Source organism: Chiloscyllium plagiosum, unplaced genomic scaffold, assembly GCF_037043375.1.
Source record: "Chiloscyllium plagiosum isolate Xiang-an unplaced genomic scaffold, Cpla_swu_hap1 HiC_scaffold_5, whole genome shotgun sequence".
Lineage (NCBI taxonomy): Eukaryota > Metazoa > Chordata > Chondrichthyes > Orectolobiformes > Hemiscylliidae > Chiloscyllium > Chiloscyllium plagiosum.
Window position 1 is genome coordinate 51,881,786 of NW_028270143.1, and position 17,260 is coordinate 51,899,045.

The 17,260-nt window shown below is 43.2% G+C and overlaps 1 protein-coding gene across 5 annotated transcripts in view; it reads left to right on the top strand.

Moving 5' to 3' along the window:
• Positions 1-17,260, top strand: part of mtrr (5-methyltetrahydrofolate-homocysteine methyltransferase reductase) — a 97,910-nt gene that overhangs the window by 51,872 nt on the left and 28,778 nt on the right. For all 5 annotated transcript variants that reach the window (XM_043689986.2, XM_043689981.2, XM_043689982.2 and 2 more), the window contains 2 exons: positions 671-866; positions 7,089-7,207. In XM_043689986.2, coding sequence (XP_043545921.2) covers positions 671-866; positions 7,089-7,207 — 315 coding nt within the window. The remainder of the gene's footprint in view (positions 1-670; positions 867-7,088; positions 7,208-17,260) is intronic.

Below are 17,260 nucleotides of genomic sequence, written 5' to 3' on the forward strand. Positions count from 1 at the left end.
TGTGGGTGGGGGCTGGAGTAGGGCTAGAACAAGGAGTGTACCTCGCACAGCGACAGGTGTAACTGGGGCCCATGTGGGTACCCTTGGCCACCCCTTGACCTTAAGAAAGTGAGAAGAGTTAAGAGAAATTGTTCAGGGTGAAATGGTGGCTCAGTAGTTAGCATCGCTACCTCACTGTACCAGGGACCCAGGTTCGATTCCAGCCTCCAGCAGCTGTGTGAACTCCACACAGACATCCTCTCCATGTCTGCATGGGTTTCCTCTGAGTGCGCCAGTTTCCTCCCAGAGTCCAAGGATATGCAGGTTATGTAGATTGAGCATGCAAATTTCCCATAGGGATGTGCAGGCCAAGTGGATTAGCCATGGTAATTGCAGGGTTGCAGGGATAGGATGGGCTACATGGAGGGTTGATGTGGACTCGATGGAGCGAATAGTCTGCTTCCACACTGTAGGGATTCTGTGATTCTAGGACAAGCTTGGTCAGATGGAAGAGGGTGGTGGTGTGTGGGGATGGCTCAGCTCATTTTTCCAGGAAAAAGCAGGGAGCCCTGCAACTATCCTGATGGGGGATGGACCTGTAAAGGGATTGTATATCTACAATGAAGAGGTTTTCCAGTAATTTACATTCTTGTATCGGATACTCAGTTCTATATTTAAAATTTCTTTACAGTTCACCCAAGTATCATCCTGGTAAACTTCATTTTGTTTTCAATATTGTGGAGTTCCCGTCCTGCCCGGAGAAGCCTGTAGATCGAAGAGGAGTATGTACAGGTTGGCTGGCACAGCAAGTTACACCAATGCTTCAAAACTGTGAGAACGAAACTATAATTGGTGACTGTTTGTCGAATGGCTTTGAATTGCCACAGGTACGTAGCATTTGATAACACCTGAAAGTGAAGCCTTGCCTCCAGTGCACTATATTCTGACTCAGTTTGGCAGTGATATTCTTGTTAACTCTGTTTTTCATTAGACTGTTGAAATAAATTTGCAATCTTTGTTGCAAAATGCAAACTAAGTTTGTTTAAAGCTCCAGTGAAGAGCTCCACTTCCTGCTATGCTAGGAGTACAACGCTTACACAGAGCAGCAACATGACAGGATGCATGTGCTCTGTGCCCTTATTTACTTTTTTAAACTGCTGACAGACCCAGTCATTGAAAGGGAATAGTGTGTCTGCATTATGGATATGGGCATGACAAGTTGTCCATGGAACCAGGTCAGTGATGTGAAAGCATCTGAAACAGAGGGTTGCTACCTTTTTAGGCTGATCAGTTCAGGTGTTTGGAAAGAGTTGACGACGTCCAGGCAGTAGAGGTGCTGTCGGCAGTCTTCAAACAGCAAGAGCTTGAGAGAAACAGAAGGCAGTGGTAAGTCACTGATTCTTTGTTGGAGAGGCAGGAACAGCCAATAAACCTATCTCCTACAATTAAAGTGATGCTTTCAGCGCTGGATAACTTGGGCTTCAAGTCATTAGAGTCATAAAGCACGGAGGTAGGTCCTTTGGCCCAAACTGGTCCATGCTGACCAAAACATCCATCCATACTAACTCCATTTCCCTACACTTAGCCCATATCCTTCTGAACCTTTCCATCTGTGTATTTTGTCCAAATGCCTTTTAAATGTTGATAATGTACACGCCTCAGCCACTTCCACTGGCAGTTTATTCCATATGCGTACCACCCTCTGTGTAAAAGCATTGCCCCATAGATTCCCTTTTATTCTTTCCCCTCTAACCTTAAACCGATGCCGTCCAGCCCTCTATTTCCCCAAACCTTGGAAAAAGAGTGAGTGCATTCACCCTATTCGTGCCTGTCATGATCCTATACACTTCTGTAAGATACCCCCTCCGTCTCCTACACTCTGAAGAAAACAGTCTGAGCTTGTCTAACCTCTCCTCATAACTCAGTCCCTTGGGTCCTGGCAACCTCATTATAATTTCTTCTGCACTCTTTTTCCAGTTTAACAACATCCTTCCTATAGCAAGGTAACCACAACTGAACACAATATTCCAAGTGTGGACTCACCAACGTCCAGTACAACTGCAACATAATTTCCCAACTTCTATACTCAATGCCCTGACTCTTGAAGGCCAGTGTGTCAAAAGTTTTCTTCACTGCCCTGTCTATCTGTGACTCCACTTTCAGAAAACTGTCCACCTGAACTTCAAAGTCCCTCTGTTCCTTAAGGCCACACTATTTACCATGAAGCTCCTACTTTGATTTGACTTTCCAAAATGCAAGACCTCATGCTGATCTATACTGAACTCCATTTGCAATTTCTTTGTCCACTCCCCAGCTGATCAAGGTCCTGCTGCCATTTCTCTTAACCTTCCTCACTGTCCACGATACCGCTTATTTTAGTGTCACTTGCAAACTTACTAATCATACCTTGTACATTCTCATCCATATCGTTGATATAGATAACAAACAGTCATGGACCCAGCACTGATCCCTGAGGCACTCCACTAGTCACAGGCCTCCAGTCCGACAAGCATTCTTCCACTATTACCCTCTGCTTCTTACCATCAAGGCAATTGTGTATCCACTTTGCCAGCTCTCCCTGAATTCCACGCAATCTAACCTTCCAGAGCAGCTTACCACTTGGAACCTTATCAAAGGCCTTACTGAAATCCATGGACTACATCTACCGTCCTGCTGTCGTCAACTTTCCTGGTCACTTCTTCATCAAAGAATTCTAACAAATTTGTAAAGCATGATCTCCCATGCACAAAGCCATGCTGGCTGTTCCTAATTAAACCCGGTCTTTCCAAATGCATGTATATCTTATCTCTCAGAACCTTAAGTAACTTACCTCCACAGATGTTAGGCTTACTGGACTACAGCTCCCATATTTTTCTTTGCAGCCCTTGTTAAATAAGGGCACAACATTCGCTACCCTCCAGTCTTTCAGGACCTCACCTGTGGCTAATGATGATGCAAAAATATCAGCTGTGGCCACCGCAATTTCGTCTCTAGCCTCTTGCAGTGTTCTTGGATATATCTGGTCAGGACCAGGAAATCTATCCACCTTCGTACATTCTAATACATCCACCATCTCCTTTACTGCGATGTGGACTGTCCCCAAGATATGGCCACTAACCTGCCCAAGTTCACAGGTCTTCATCTCTTTCTTCACAGTAAACACAGGAGGATTCATTGAGGACCCCGTCCATCTCCTGCAGTTCTATACGTACGTGACTACTTTGTTCCTTGAGGTTCTATTCTGTCTCTCATTATTCTTTTTCCTTTAATAAACTTAACCTCTTTGGATTCACCCTAATCTTCTCAGCCAAGGCTATCTCTTGCCTCCTTTTTACCCTCCTGATTTCCTTCTTCAGGGTTTATTGGAGTCCCACATGTCATTTGGTAGCTGAGGGTGAAGAAAGTCCATGCCCAGTACTTGCTTGCTGTAGCTGATACAGAGAGACTGGATTCCTGAGAAATCTAGGGCAGTACCACCTAGTTGTCTACATAAGAGCCAGACTTGTGCTGGCAATTAGAAACAGAAGTGCTGTTTCTGAGAGCCCAGTGGGACATGGTCTCAGGAGAGATTTGAATCACTGGAAAGTGAGCAATTACTGAGCAGTTTGAGTTGAAGTTGCTTTTGAGGCAATTTCAAGGCTGGATCATCAAAATCAAAGAATTGGAACTCATTGTGAAGGAGGCAAAATTTTAATGAGACCAATGTGACCCACTGTGACACTAACAGCCTGTGGGTTGCTGAGAAATCCTTGTGACCTGTCTTTATTGTATCTGCTATTTGATGTGCTCTGTAGGGTGTACAATCACAGTTTATTTGTTAACCCATATCTATCCTGTTAGTTCTGGATGCACAGGGAGTATGAAATTGCTTTCCTCTTAAACTGATGTAACAAAGATTTATTTATTCAGTACTGTGGAATCTTTTGGCATTATTCTCTCAGCAAATTCTGGAAATCTCAAATTTTTACCTCTTTGATTTAAAAAGAAATTGATACTAGTCCTTGACCAGATTGAGACAAAAGTGTAGTGGTCTCATCTGGTTCCTCATAATTTTCTGCACCCCCTCCCAGGCCCAGCTTCAGTTTGCTTTGGTATCAGCAGACCACTGGTTTAGACTGGTCAGATGTACAGAAGATGGGAACCAAAAATATTTGACTGGATTCCAAAGCCCCAATCTTGGTACTGGACTAAATAATGGTCTAGAGTCTGGAGCTACCAGCAGTGGGACCCTGGAAGATGGTGATCCATTAACTGGCTGCCTCCCTTTACAGTTAGGCCTAATGAGCTTTGAGCGGGCCAATAGGAGACCGATCAGCACTGGAAGGATGGGCACACTGAACTTTGGCAATTGGAATGTCTGATTTTAGACAGGAGAATGCAATGGCACTTCAAGATAGAGATGCCGTCTGAAAATGTTAAAATAAAAGTGTTTGCCAATGCAGAGGGAAATTCCTACCACAGAGCTAGCTGTGACCGCAGCCATGACCATCTTGCAATCCCATGCAGCCACCGATGGGAGGGTGGAGGATGCAACGGTTATTATTCAAACAACACGATCAAGTTATAGTCCAACAGGTTTATTTGGAAGCACTAGCTTTCAGAGCACTGCTCCTTCATCAATTGGTTGTGGAGTATAAGATCATAAGACACAGGATTTATAGCAAAAGTTTACAGTGTGACATAACTGAAATCATATATTGAAAAGACCTGGATTGTTTGTTAAGTCTCTCATCTTTTACAATGAACATGTTGGTTTCAGTTCTTCCGTATGTAAATTCCAGAACTTTTCTAAAATTGCATTCTCAAGTGGACTTTCACAATAGGTACCGTGTCGGCCCAGATAATGCATTGAAGGTGTGAGGCTGTCTGTGCCCCAATGTTCAGACTGATTCTAATCTAAAAAAGGGATTTACAGACTCTTACGTGGATTCATGCGTGTTTTGAGCAAAATAAAATGTAATTCTGCAAGTATAACTTTACCTCACAAACGTATTGTGGGTGTGTGTATGTGGGGGGTAGGTATGAGTGTCTGTGTGACTGTAAAGGGGTATAAGTCTGAGAGGGTGCGTCTGAGTGTGGGAGTGTATGTGTGAGCGTATGAGGGAGAACTTGTGTATGAGAGAGGATCTGTTCAGGTGAGGAGGATCATGACGAGCACTTGGAAGTACTCAGGGATGCCCTCATAAGAAGTGGGTATGATGCTCAACTCATCGACCACCAGTTCCGAAGTGCCACAGTGAGAAACCATAATGACCTCCTCAGGAGACAGACATGAGCTGCAGCCAACAGCGAACCCTTCAATGTCCAGTACTTCCTAGGAGCTGAAAAACTATGGCATGTTCATTGCAGCCTGCAACACATTACCAATGAGGATGAACACCTCGCCAAGACCTTCCCCACACCTCCACTTCTCACCTTTTAAACAACCCCCACACCTCAAACAGATCGTTGTCCACAGCAAGCTGCCCGGCTTTCAAGCCAACACCATACAACTTTGTCACAGTAGATGCTGCAAGACATGTCAGAGTGTCGACACGGATACCACCATTAGATGTGGGGACATCATGTGACAGGTACTTGTGTGACTCAGCCAACATTATCTATCTCCTATGCTGCGGGTAAGGATTCCGTGAAGCATGGTCCATTGCTGACACTAGGCAGAGGCTCCGGCAATGGATGAATGGACACTGCACAACAATCAACAGACAGGAGTGTTTCCACCCAGTCAGAGAACACTTCAGCGGTCTAGGACATTCGACCTCAGACCTTTGGGTGACCATCCTTCAAGGCCAACTTTGGGACGGGCAACAATGCAAAGTGGCCGAGCAGAGGCTTATAGCCAAGTTCAGTCCCGTGGGGATGGCCTAAACTGGGATGTTGGGTTCAAGTCACACTACAGGTGACCCCACTGCACCAGACAGACACCGACTCGTGCAGATCTTCTCTTGTATGCTCACATGTACACTCATGCACCTTCTCAGAGATTTACGGCCCTTTACACTCTCACTTGTACTCACATACATACACACAAACACACACACACAAACACACTCTCACAGACAGTCATACCCCCCCCCCCCCCTCCCCCCACCGTGCGCACACCCACATATGTTTATGGGATGAATTTGTACTTTTAGAATTTTATTTTGCTCAAAAACTGCAATAATCCATGCAGGATTCTGTAAATCCCCTTTTTTAAGATTAGAATCAGTCAGAACATTGGGACACAGCCTCTCATGGGGCACCTCACATCTTCAATGCATTACCTGAGCTGACCTAGCACTATTGTTAACGTTCACATGAGAATGTAATTTTTTAAAAAATCCAGAATATTTTTATGAAACCACTAAAACCTACATGCCCATTCTAAAAGATGAGAGATTTAACAAACAATCCAGGTTTTTTTCAACATATAATTTCAGTTACATCACACTGTAAATTTTTGCTATAAATTCTGTGTTTTACAATCTTATACTCTACAACCACCTGATGAAGGAACAGCGCTCCGAAAGCTAGTGCTTCCAAATAAACCTGATGGATTATAACCTGGTCTTGTGTGATTTGTAATTTTGTACGTCCCAGTCCAACACCGGCACCTCCAAATCATGATGATTATTGTTAGTTGGAGTGCTGGACCACCCAGTCTGATGCCATGAGGCTATTTCCATTTACCAGCTAGGATTTTGTTTCAGTGGGTGAACTGCTAACTGCAGTAATACAGTTGGTATTCACTATGGCCTTAATATTAAGGGGAATAAATGGTTACTGTTCTCACCATTCTGAAATGGTCCAAGGTGGGGACATGCCAGAAATCCAGCATTGAGATTTTAAAGATGTCAGGGCAGGGGGAGAAAGCGGGAATATGGTGTCGAGATAGATGATCAGTCATCATCATTTTGAATGGCAGAGCAAGCTTGGAGGACTCAATCCAGCATTTCCTCCATCAGCAGGAAACTCCACACCCACCCAGCTCTCCCACCCCCTTCCAAAATCAGTCTCACTGTCTTGGAAATAATTTTTTTTGTTTAAAATTCTTCTCATACATTTTATTTCAAATTCTGGAATTGATCTTCTGGATGTTGAACTACTGAATAAACTTTTTTCTGCAGGCATCTATCTTCAGTCGGCAAAACCCATTTTTCCATCTACCTGCTGTTACGGCAGCTCCTATTATCATGGTGGGTCCTGGAACTGGGGTTGCTCCCTTCATAGGTTTTCTGCAACACAGGTATGTGATCTGTTCTTTATATCAATACCAATGCTTTTTTTTCTTTAAAATAACAATATATGGAAGTGTGTCATGCTCTTTAGCAAATTTTAGAGGTTGATTGTTTCGGATGAAGGAAAAACTGGGGATTTTGTTTCGTTACTGCAGATACCTTTTCTCTAAACTACTCTGTTTGCTGTGGTGTTGTGTGTGTGCAACAGTGCAGAGGAACCTTTTTTTTATCCAAATATCGGATTATCTGGCAAGATCACAAGGTTATCCGCCATACAATTATCCAGAATTTGATTAACTGAATGAAATACTGCCTAGCGAGTTTTGAGAAGCTTTGTAGCTTAGGTTGAGGTTCTGGATGTAGGTTTGCTCACTGAGCTAGAAGGTTCACTTTCAGATGTTTCGTCACCATACTAGGTAATCTCTTCAGTGAGCTTCCGGATGAAGCACTGCTGATGATTCCTGCTTTCTATTTATATGTTTGGGTTTCTTTGGGTTGGTGATGTCATTTCCTGTATGATGTCATTTCCTGTTTTTCTCAGGGGGTGGTAGATCAGGTCAAAGTCAGTGTTTGTTGATACAGTTCCGGTTGGAATGCCATGCTTCTAGGAATTCCCGTGCCTGTCTCTGTTTGGCTTGTCCTAGGATAGATGTGTTGTCCCAGTTGAAGTGGTGTCCTTCCTCATGTGTACGTAAGGATACTAGTGAAAGAGGGTCATGTTGTTTTGTGGCTAGTTGATGTTCATGTATCCTGTTTACTACAGGAAATGACATCAGCAACCCAAAGAAACCCAAACGTATAAATAGAAAGCAGTGAGCTTCGTCAGGAGGCTCACTGAAGATGTTACCTAGTATGGTGATGAAACATGTGAAAATGAACCTTCCAGCTCAGCGAGCAAACCTACATCCAGAAATACTGCATACCTGTGTCCTTTGGATAATCGAGGTTCCTCTGTGTATTTGGATCAAGCAGATTTAGAGGATGCGTGGTTATTAACGTTTAATGCTGGTAGGGCAGAACCACTATCTTATTGACAGAAGGTGAAATGGTGCAAAGATACCCCTTTGCTTGAGGGAATAAAGCAGTCTGTAGAAAGGAGAGGGTGTGTAAATAATCTTGTTTTCCAGTGTGTGCACTTGCTATTTGATGGCATCTTCTATCCTTGTGACTGCCCCAGCCGGGATACAATGAACATAATCAGCAGCTGCAGGAAAGGCAGCATAGAATGGCACTATGGCTTAGTGGTTAGCATTTCTGCCTCAACACCAGGTACCAAATTTTGATTCTAACCTTGGCAACTGTCTGTGTGGGTTTCTCCCCACGTCTGTGTGGGTTTCCTCCGGATGCTCCGGTTTCCTCCCGCAGTTCAGATGTGCAGATTAGGTGGATTGTCCAAGCTAAATTGACCATAGTGTCCAGAGATGTGCAGGCTAAGTGGATTAGCCATGGGAGATGCAGGGTTACAGGGGATAGGGTAGGTCTGGGTGGGATGCTCTTTCAAGGGTTGGTGTGAATTCAATGCACCGAATACCCAGCTTCCACACTGTAGGGATTCTGTGATTCTAATGCAGTTGTTGGGGTGGAGGACAGGTGCAGGGTGTGTGATTTTTGTTGGCAAAGATAGTATGAGAGAGAAGGAAAGCAACAAGTAAAACAAAAGAGACAGAAGTATCAGAAAACCATGCTCACTATTTTTATTAGCAACACTGAATCTCACAACCCAAAAGGAAAATGTTCCTTCTCTGTTACTAATAGTCTGAAAATTTCTCCTGTGTTAGTATTATCTAGTTCCTTCATGAACGTTATCATTAAATTTATTTAACGCACTCTTTTAGTTAGGCATTCTGTATCATAACTCTCTGCATGCATGGAAAAACATCTTCCTGTGCTTCTCTCTGAGGAGAACTTGACCAGAATCCTGATGATCTTTTGCAATGCGAGAAGTTTGCCTATTTGATAGTTAGAATGTAACTCACGTTTTGTTGCAGCTTATTTTCCTTGTGAAGATCAATAAGAGTCCATGCCCAAGAATTCTAGTTGTCATGAAACAGCATGGTAGAATTGCATTTCGAAATGAAGTAATGTACTGAGATAAATACAGGTAGAAGTTTCTAAGTATTAATGACATAAGTAATAGTGGCTTGTTTCTCTTCCTCCTGTGGGATTGCTGGTTGTGATATTGTCAGACTATATTGGATGTTTCAAGTAGCTTCCCTGACATCTAGAGTAAGGATGTTAAAGAGCAACAGATTTGAAGGGCTCTGCTCTTCCATTTTATTTCAAAGTCCATTTTTAATACATTGTATTTAGTGAGTGAGGAATAGAGATTTGCAGTATTCTGCAAAAATGAATAGCTGATGGGCTTCAGGTATCAAATGAAGTCTGAATCTCAATATTATGCATTACTGCATTTCTGCACTTATATCTGAGTTGTGCATTGAAAAACAGTTTTAATATTTATACACAGTCACTGCGATCTGTTTGAAGACTCACACTCTTTTCAGTTTAAGAAACAAAGTAAAGTCATGGGATGACTAGTACATTTCTGGATAACAAATCGAACCATTCCGCAAATTAGTATGAGAAGCCACTGTTCCTTTCGGAGTAAAGACATTTTTGTATCCATCTGGGTTATGTGCTCATGCTCTGAGACTTCATAATGGAGAAAATGAATAACTGCCATAATCCCTCTGCTCCATACTTGCTGATCTTGGCTGTCACAATGGTTGAGCCCCAATTGGAGTTAGTGACATTGCAATTGAATGCAAAAAGGAAGATATTTGTCTCCTCCTTTTGTTGTTCTACCTACATCCAGAAAATAAATCTACAATTTTTCATTTGATTTACATAAAACTGCAGTAAATCCTTAAACTTTGTACCAATGCAGAAATGTGTCATACAATTTCTGTAAAGATGAATAATTCTTGAAAAGAAAGCTGAATATCTTGCCAATATCCATTGTATTTGGCACTATCGCTGAGATAAATGGAATAAATTCAAAATAAATGTAACCGTTTAAAGCCCAGGGATCTTCAAAACTGTGATTAGCCATTTCTGTTGTTTTGCCAAATGTCTTCTGTAATACCTTGAACTTTCTCTGGCTCATTGAGGAGTGTAGAAGAGCATGCCAAGAGTGGCATCAGGCATGCATAAAGTTGCCTTGTCAATTTGTTGTTCTTGTTATGATTCCAATCCAGCATGAGAATGCAAAAAGCACTTCAACTACCTGCAGTGCTGATCTCCTCCTGAGTTCTCCACTATGACAAAGGTAATCTTTGGCCAATTCAATTCACACCATGTCAAGTTGTGTAGTGAAGTGGTTACAGCAAAGGCTATGTTGTAGTACTGAATATTTGCGTTCTGAAACTGGTTATGCCTCTAGTGAAGCTAATCCAGTCCAGCTATAACACTGGCATTCATCTGACAAAACAGAAAATTGCTTAGATATCTCCTGTCTAAAAAGCAGGACAAATACAATCTGCCCAGTTATTGCCACATGAATTAACTCCGCAGCATCAGCGAAGTGATAAAACATGCTCTCAACATGGATACCATACAGCAGTCACTGACTGATGATCTGTCAGGACTATTCCACTCAAAATTTCATTACTGCGGTGATCTAAACTTGGAACTGGTAAGATTTCGGATTCAAAGGCCACAGGTACTGAGTTAGGCAATTGACTATGCTTAAGTCATTTTAAGCATTTATTAAGAAGCATCAGTTTAGATATAATTGCCTGAGCTAGTTAAAGGACACAATCCATGACAGGTGAGGGTAGTTAATTCATATGAGGATGACTAGACAGTTGGCACAATGTACAGATTTCAGTAGCTAATGATGGTAGCATCTTGCTCTCTACCAAGAGTATTGGGGAACTTTTCCCCTGGGTCTTCCTGCAACATTCATGGTCCATATTTCATCTGAAGAAGGCAGCTGCCTAACTAGCACTAACATACATTTTTACTTCTGGGGATGTGGTAGTTTACACTGTCAATCATTTGTGTTTTCTAACCAATGAATATAGGACAGGAACCCAGATGTCAAGATGATCACCATCCTCCCTCTGTCTATCACTTAGCTTGAGACCAGCTGTTTATTTGGCACTGTATTGGGGGTCATTTCCTGGTTCTTTGTAAATGCTTGCATGGTTAAGTGGGTATATGAGGTCCTGCCCGACCAACGTAGGAATGCCAACATAAAGCCTGAACCAAGAAACCTTCATGTTTCCAGGGAGTGTTTGTCTCTGAGATGATCTAATGCTATGCATATTAATTCCTAAGTATTTCTATGCTTATTTTAACAATTGTGGCAAAATTTCTTACAATGTAAAAACATAAGTGGGAGCCGTAATCAAAACTCTATCAAGCTTAATCTTGATTATGCATAGCAGAAGTTCACCAATGTTAGTTAGAAACCAGCTTCCAAACCGTCAAACACTCCCATCAAGAAGGACAGGACAGTAGCATGATGGGAATGCAACCTGAAAGTTCCTCTCCAAGCTGCAGACTATACTGACTTAATGTATCACTATTCCTTCAGTGTCATTGGGTCAAAATCCTGTAATACTTTTGTCCGCAGCACTCAGTATACCTAAACCAGATAGACAGCAGCAATTGAAAACGGCACCTAACTATCTCCTAAAGGATAATTAGAGATTGAAAAGCAGTATTGGCATTTTCAGCAACACCTGTATCCCACGCATGACATTTTGAAAGATGTGTTCAATTAAATCATTAATATATGCCACAAATGGCAAGAAACTATAAACCGAGTGACTTGGAATACCACAGGAAGCTGTTTCTCGGGAAATACTGAACATGCTGGTTCCCAAAATGAAACCTGGATCAAGCAATCATGTGTTTAATTTATCCAGTTGGTTAATGTGGCGGTTAGTCATTGGAAAATATTCACAGAAGGCTGTGCAGGTGTTTTTAACAACAAACATAAGTTTGTTACACTAAGGGAAAAGAAAACTACAAGTAAGTTTACGTATCTTATCACATACCACAAAAGTTTCAATCTGTTTCCCAAGGCCATTCTTTTGCACATACACTAATTCCAGAGAAACTTCACTCCTGTTTCAACCCTTTAGATTTTTACTTAATTGACTCTACCCAGTTTTTTTTTTCTCATTAGACTACAGGGACAGTTTTATGATTCCTTTCCGAGTCCACTGGCATGAACCTTGCATACTAGGCTTACGTGTTTTTCTGTTCTAGCGACCTGACAACTTCTGCCCCAGAAGCTCGATAAACTAAAATGCTTTGAATCGGATGATTGGTTTCCATGAACCCACAACTTGATTACGTCTGCTAGGAGAAGCCTTCGTCCTGGTTCTTCTGAACTGGCACCTTGATCCTTCTGTGCTGAGTGAAAACCAACCTAATGGATAATTGTCTGAGATATGTGAGATTAGTGTTCTGGAGACGTCGGATGCTGGCTGGGTAGGAGATAAGGCGCCAAGTGGATAGAAGATTATATAGCAAGGGGGCTCGTTAGGCGATGGTGTTAGGGTAGATGAAGGTGAGTGGATGATATCAGTTCTGGTGGAACTAGTGCTGAGCAATGGTGGTTGATGGTAATGGTTGAGGCGTATTGAGGTTTGGAAGAAGTTTATGTAGTTGGATTTTAGAGAGAGATTGGGACTTCAGTTTAATAGTTAGGCAGGAGATAGACTAGGTATTTAATAGTCTTAACTTATCCTGAGGAACATTTTACTTAATATTAGTGGAACCCTCTGAATTCTCTGATTTTTAAAGAGATGCTTTCATTGGGTTCCAAACATAGGGGAATTATTGAGTGGATTCTCCAAGTTCCTGAGCAAAGCCTTTAAATGGGGGTTCTGCATTGTCCCCTGCACAATTCCCATCGATGTTTAAATGTGATCATCTGGCCATTGGAAAATATGTGCCAATCTAGTATATGTGTTACACACCTTTCATCATAGAATCCCATATGCTTCAAAGAGACCATCTCTCATTCTTCTAAGCTCAAGAATATTGGCTCATTTACTTGGTCTCTTGTTTAGGGACAATCCTCATACCAAATACCAATCAAGTGAACCTTTGCTGTATCATCTCCAACAAAAGCATATCCTACACTTCAAATATGGAAACAATTTGCCCCCAATACGCCAGATGTCTTGTATTATTGCAGCTATGTTCTTTTTGTATACTTGTCCAACCTCCTTGTATTAATGTACAACGGTCAGTTCCAAACAAGAGTCATACCGATCTTAAAATATTGGATCTATATCCCTCTGCAGATTCTGCCAGTCCTGCTGAGTTTTTCAATACAATATTTTGTTTTTGTTATGCCATAGTTTCTGTCTGGACATGGCTGATGAAGCAAAGTCTAAATGTTGTTAATCACAGCAGACCGCCCACCCCCTCCACCTCCTCCAAGACTTCTGTTTCCCCAGCCCCCAACGCCTCATCTTCACCATGGATGTCCAATCCTTCTACATCTCCATCCGCCATGACGAGGGCCTCCAAGCCCTCCGTTTCTTCCTCTCCCGACGTCCCCAACAGTACCCTTCCACCGACACTCATTCATTTGGCTGAACTGGTCCTCGCCCTTAACAATTTCCCCTTCGAATCCTCCCACTTCCTCCAGACCAAAGGGGTAGCCATGGGCACACATTTGGGCCCCAGCTATGCCTGTCTCTTTGTTGGCTACGTAGAACAGTCGATCTTCCGTAATTACACCGGCACCAATCCCCACCTCTTCCTCCGCTACATTGATGACTGCATTGGCACCACCTCGTGCTCTCGCGAGGAGGTTGAGCAATTCATCAACTTCACCAACACATTCTACCCTGACCTTAAATTTACCTGGACCATCTCTGACACCTCCTTCCCCTTCCTGGACCTCTCCATCTCCATTAATGACGACCAACTTGATACCGATATTTTTTACAAACCCACCGACTCCCACAGCTACCTAGATTACACCTCTTCCCACCCTACCTCTTGCAAAAATGCCATCCCGTATTCCCAATTCCTCCGCCTCCGCCGTATCTGCTCTCAGGAGGACCAGTCTCCTTTAGAGACCGCAATTTCCCTTCCCACTTAGTTAAAGATGCCCTCCAACGCATCTCGTCCACATCCCGCACCTCCGCCCTCAGACCCCACCCCTCCAACCGAAACAAGGACAGAATGCCCCTGGTGCTCACCTTCCACCCCACCAACCTTCGCATAAACCAAATAATCCGCTGACATTTCCGCCATCTCCAAACAGACCCCACCACCAGGGATATATTTCCCTCCCCAACCCTTACCGCCTTCCGCAAAGACCGTTCCCTCCGTGACTACCTGGTCAGGTCCAATGCCCCCTTCAACCCACCCTCCCATCCTGGCACCTTCCCATGCCACCGCAGGAATCGCAAAACCTGCGCCCACACCTCCTCCCTCACCTCCATCCAAGACCCTAAAGGAGCCTTCCATATCCATCAAAGTTTTACCTGCACATCCACCAATATCATTTATTGTATCCGTTGCTCCCGATGCGGTCTCCTCTACATTGGGGAGACTGGACGCCTCCTTGCAGAGCGCTTTAGGGAACATCTCTGGGACACCCGCACCAATCAACCACACCGTCCTGTGGCCCAACATTTCAACTCCCCCTCCCACTCTGCCGAGGACATGGAGGTCCTGGGCCTCCTTCACTGCCGCTCCCTCACCACCAGACGCCTGGAGGAAGAACGCCTCGGAACACTTCAACCCCAAGGCATCAATGTGGACTTCAACAGTTTCCTCATTTCCCCTTCTGCCTCCTCACCGCAGTTCCAAACTTCCAGCTCAGCACTGTCCCCTTGACTTGTCCCACCTGCCTATCTTCTTTTCCACCTATCCACTCTCCCCCCCCCCCCCCCCCCCCCCCCCCTCCCCACCACCCCTGACTCACCTATTGTACTCCATGCTACTTTCTCCCCACCCCCACCCTCCTCTCACTTATCTGGTTTCCAGCATCTGCCGTCATTGTTTTTACCTAGCATCCATGGAGAGACAACAAGCTAATCTTTTGAGTCTTTGTTTTCAGTATAGATTCCAGCATCTTAAGTAATTTGCTCTTCAGTGCTGTTATTTGTGATGCATTTTATAGTTTTCCAGAAACACTCTTTTTTAGTTTTTGATTCTCTATTTTGTTAATTTGCTTCAAACTGTTTTTAATTTTTTTTCATGTGCACTTTTCCACTACTACCACTAGAGTCCTCTCTAGACAACCTAATCCTTATGAGAAGTTGTGAATGGTATAAAACTACTTGTTATATTGGGGCCATAGTGTAGAGAAACAAACCAAACAAGTGAAAGTTGGAATGGATGCTGAAGGAGATGGAAGTGAAAGATCTTAGAGAAGAAGAGTGAGTTTAGGAAGAGTATTCTAGAATACGTGTTAGATGCCTGAAGGCATGAGCCCCAATGACGTGATGCAAGCATGAAAGGTTGCAGAAGAGGCTGTGGTCAGAATAAGTTTGAGAGAAGAGGTGGATGTAGTCTTGGAAGATAGGTAGGAAACAATGTAAACAGATTTTTGTATATTTCAGATCACTAGGCACCAGGAAACCAATGTTTAAGCCAATGAAAGACAGGGTAAATTGTCAAACATGGTTTTATTGGAGAGGATGAAGCAGCAGGGTTCTAAATGGTCTGTTTTATATAGGATTGGAACATAAGAAAGCACTGGAATAGACCGTCCCAGAGGTGACAGAGGCATTATTGCAGGTAGAAATAAGAATTCTTTATAATGGAGGATTATGGGATCAGAAGTTCAGCTTGGTCAGTTAGGACACCAAGGTTTAGGACTACTTAGGATAGTCGCTAGATAGCGATTTGGAGTCAATATTGATGTCATGGAGTGTTTGACTGGTGCTAAAGGCAACATTCTTTCCAGTCTTATTTGGAGGATATTGAGATATATGCAAGGCTCATGGACAGCCCAATGTCTCTAATATTTTCCCAACCATATTTTACAGCAAGAATAAAATAGTGCTACATTATAGAAGATCACTAAACAATGAAAAAAGCTTTGGGCAGTTTGGTGTATTTCTATTACAAATTTGTCATTAGAGTCATAGAGATGTACAGCATGGAAACAGACCCTTCGGTCCAACCTGTCCATGCCGACCAGATATCCCAACCCAATCTAGTCCCACCTGCCAGCACCCGGCCCATATCCCTCCAAACTCTTCCTATTCATATACCCATCCAAATGTTACAATTGTAACAGGCTCCACCTCTTCCTCTGGCAGCTTATTCCATACACGTACCACCCTCTGCGTGAAAACGTTGCCCCTTAGGTCTCTTTTATATCTTTCCCGTCTCACCCTAAACCTATGCCCTCTAGTTCTGGACTCCCTGACCCCAGGGAAAAGTCTTTGTCTATTTACCCTATCCATGTCCCTCATAATTTTGTAAACCTCTATAAGGTCACCCCTCCGCCTCCGATGCTCCAGAGAAAACAGCCTTAGCCTATTTAACTTCGCCCTATAGCTCAAATCCTCCATCCCTGGCAACATCCTTGTAAATCTTTTCTGAATCTTTTCAAGTTTCGCAACATCTTTCTGATAGGAAGGAGACCAGAATTGCACGCAATATTCAAAAGTGGCCTAACCAATGTCCTGTACAGCCGCAACATGACCTCCCAACTCCTGTACTCAATTCTCTGACTGATAAAAGAAAGCATACCAAACGCCTTCTTCACTCTCCTAACTACCTGTGACTCAACTTTCAAGGAGCTATGAACCTGTACTCCAAGGTCTCTTTGTTCAGCAAAACTCCCTACACCTTACCATTAAGTGTATACATCCTGCTAAGATTTGCTTTCCCAAAATGCAGCACCTTGCATTTTTCTGAATTAAACTCCATCTGCCACTTCTCTGCCCATTGGCCCATCTGATTTTCAATATCAAATATGCACAGTATAGATCTGGAATTCCAGCCTGCCCTGATATCAAAGTGGAGTAAGAACACTTCCTCTGAAGGAGGTCTGGTTTGCTCCATTCCTTCACTTTGGTGTCAGATTAGGCCCTAATCCCCAGATTTAGGCCCCAGGTTTAGAC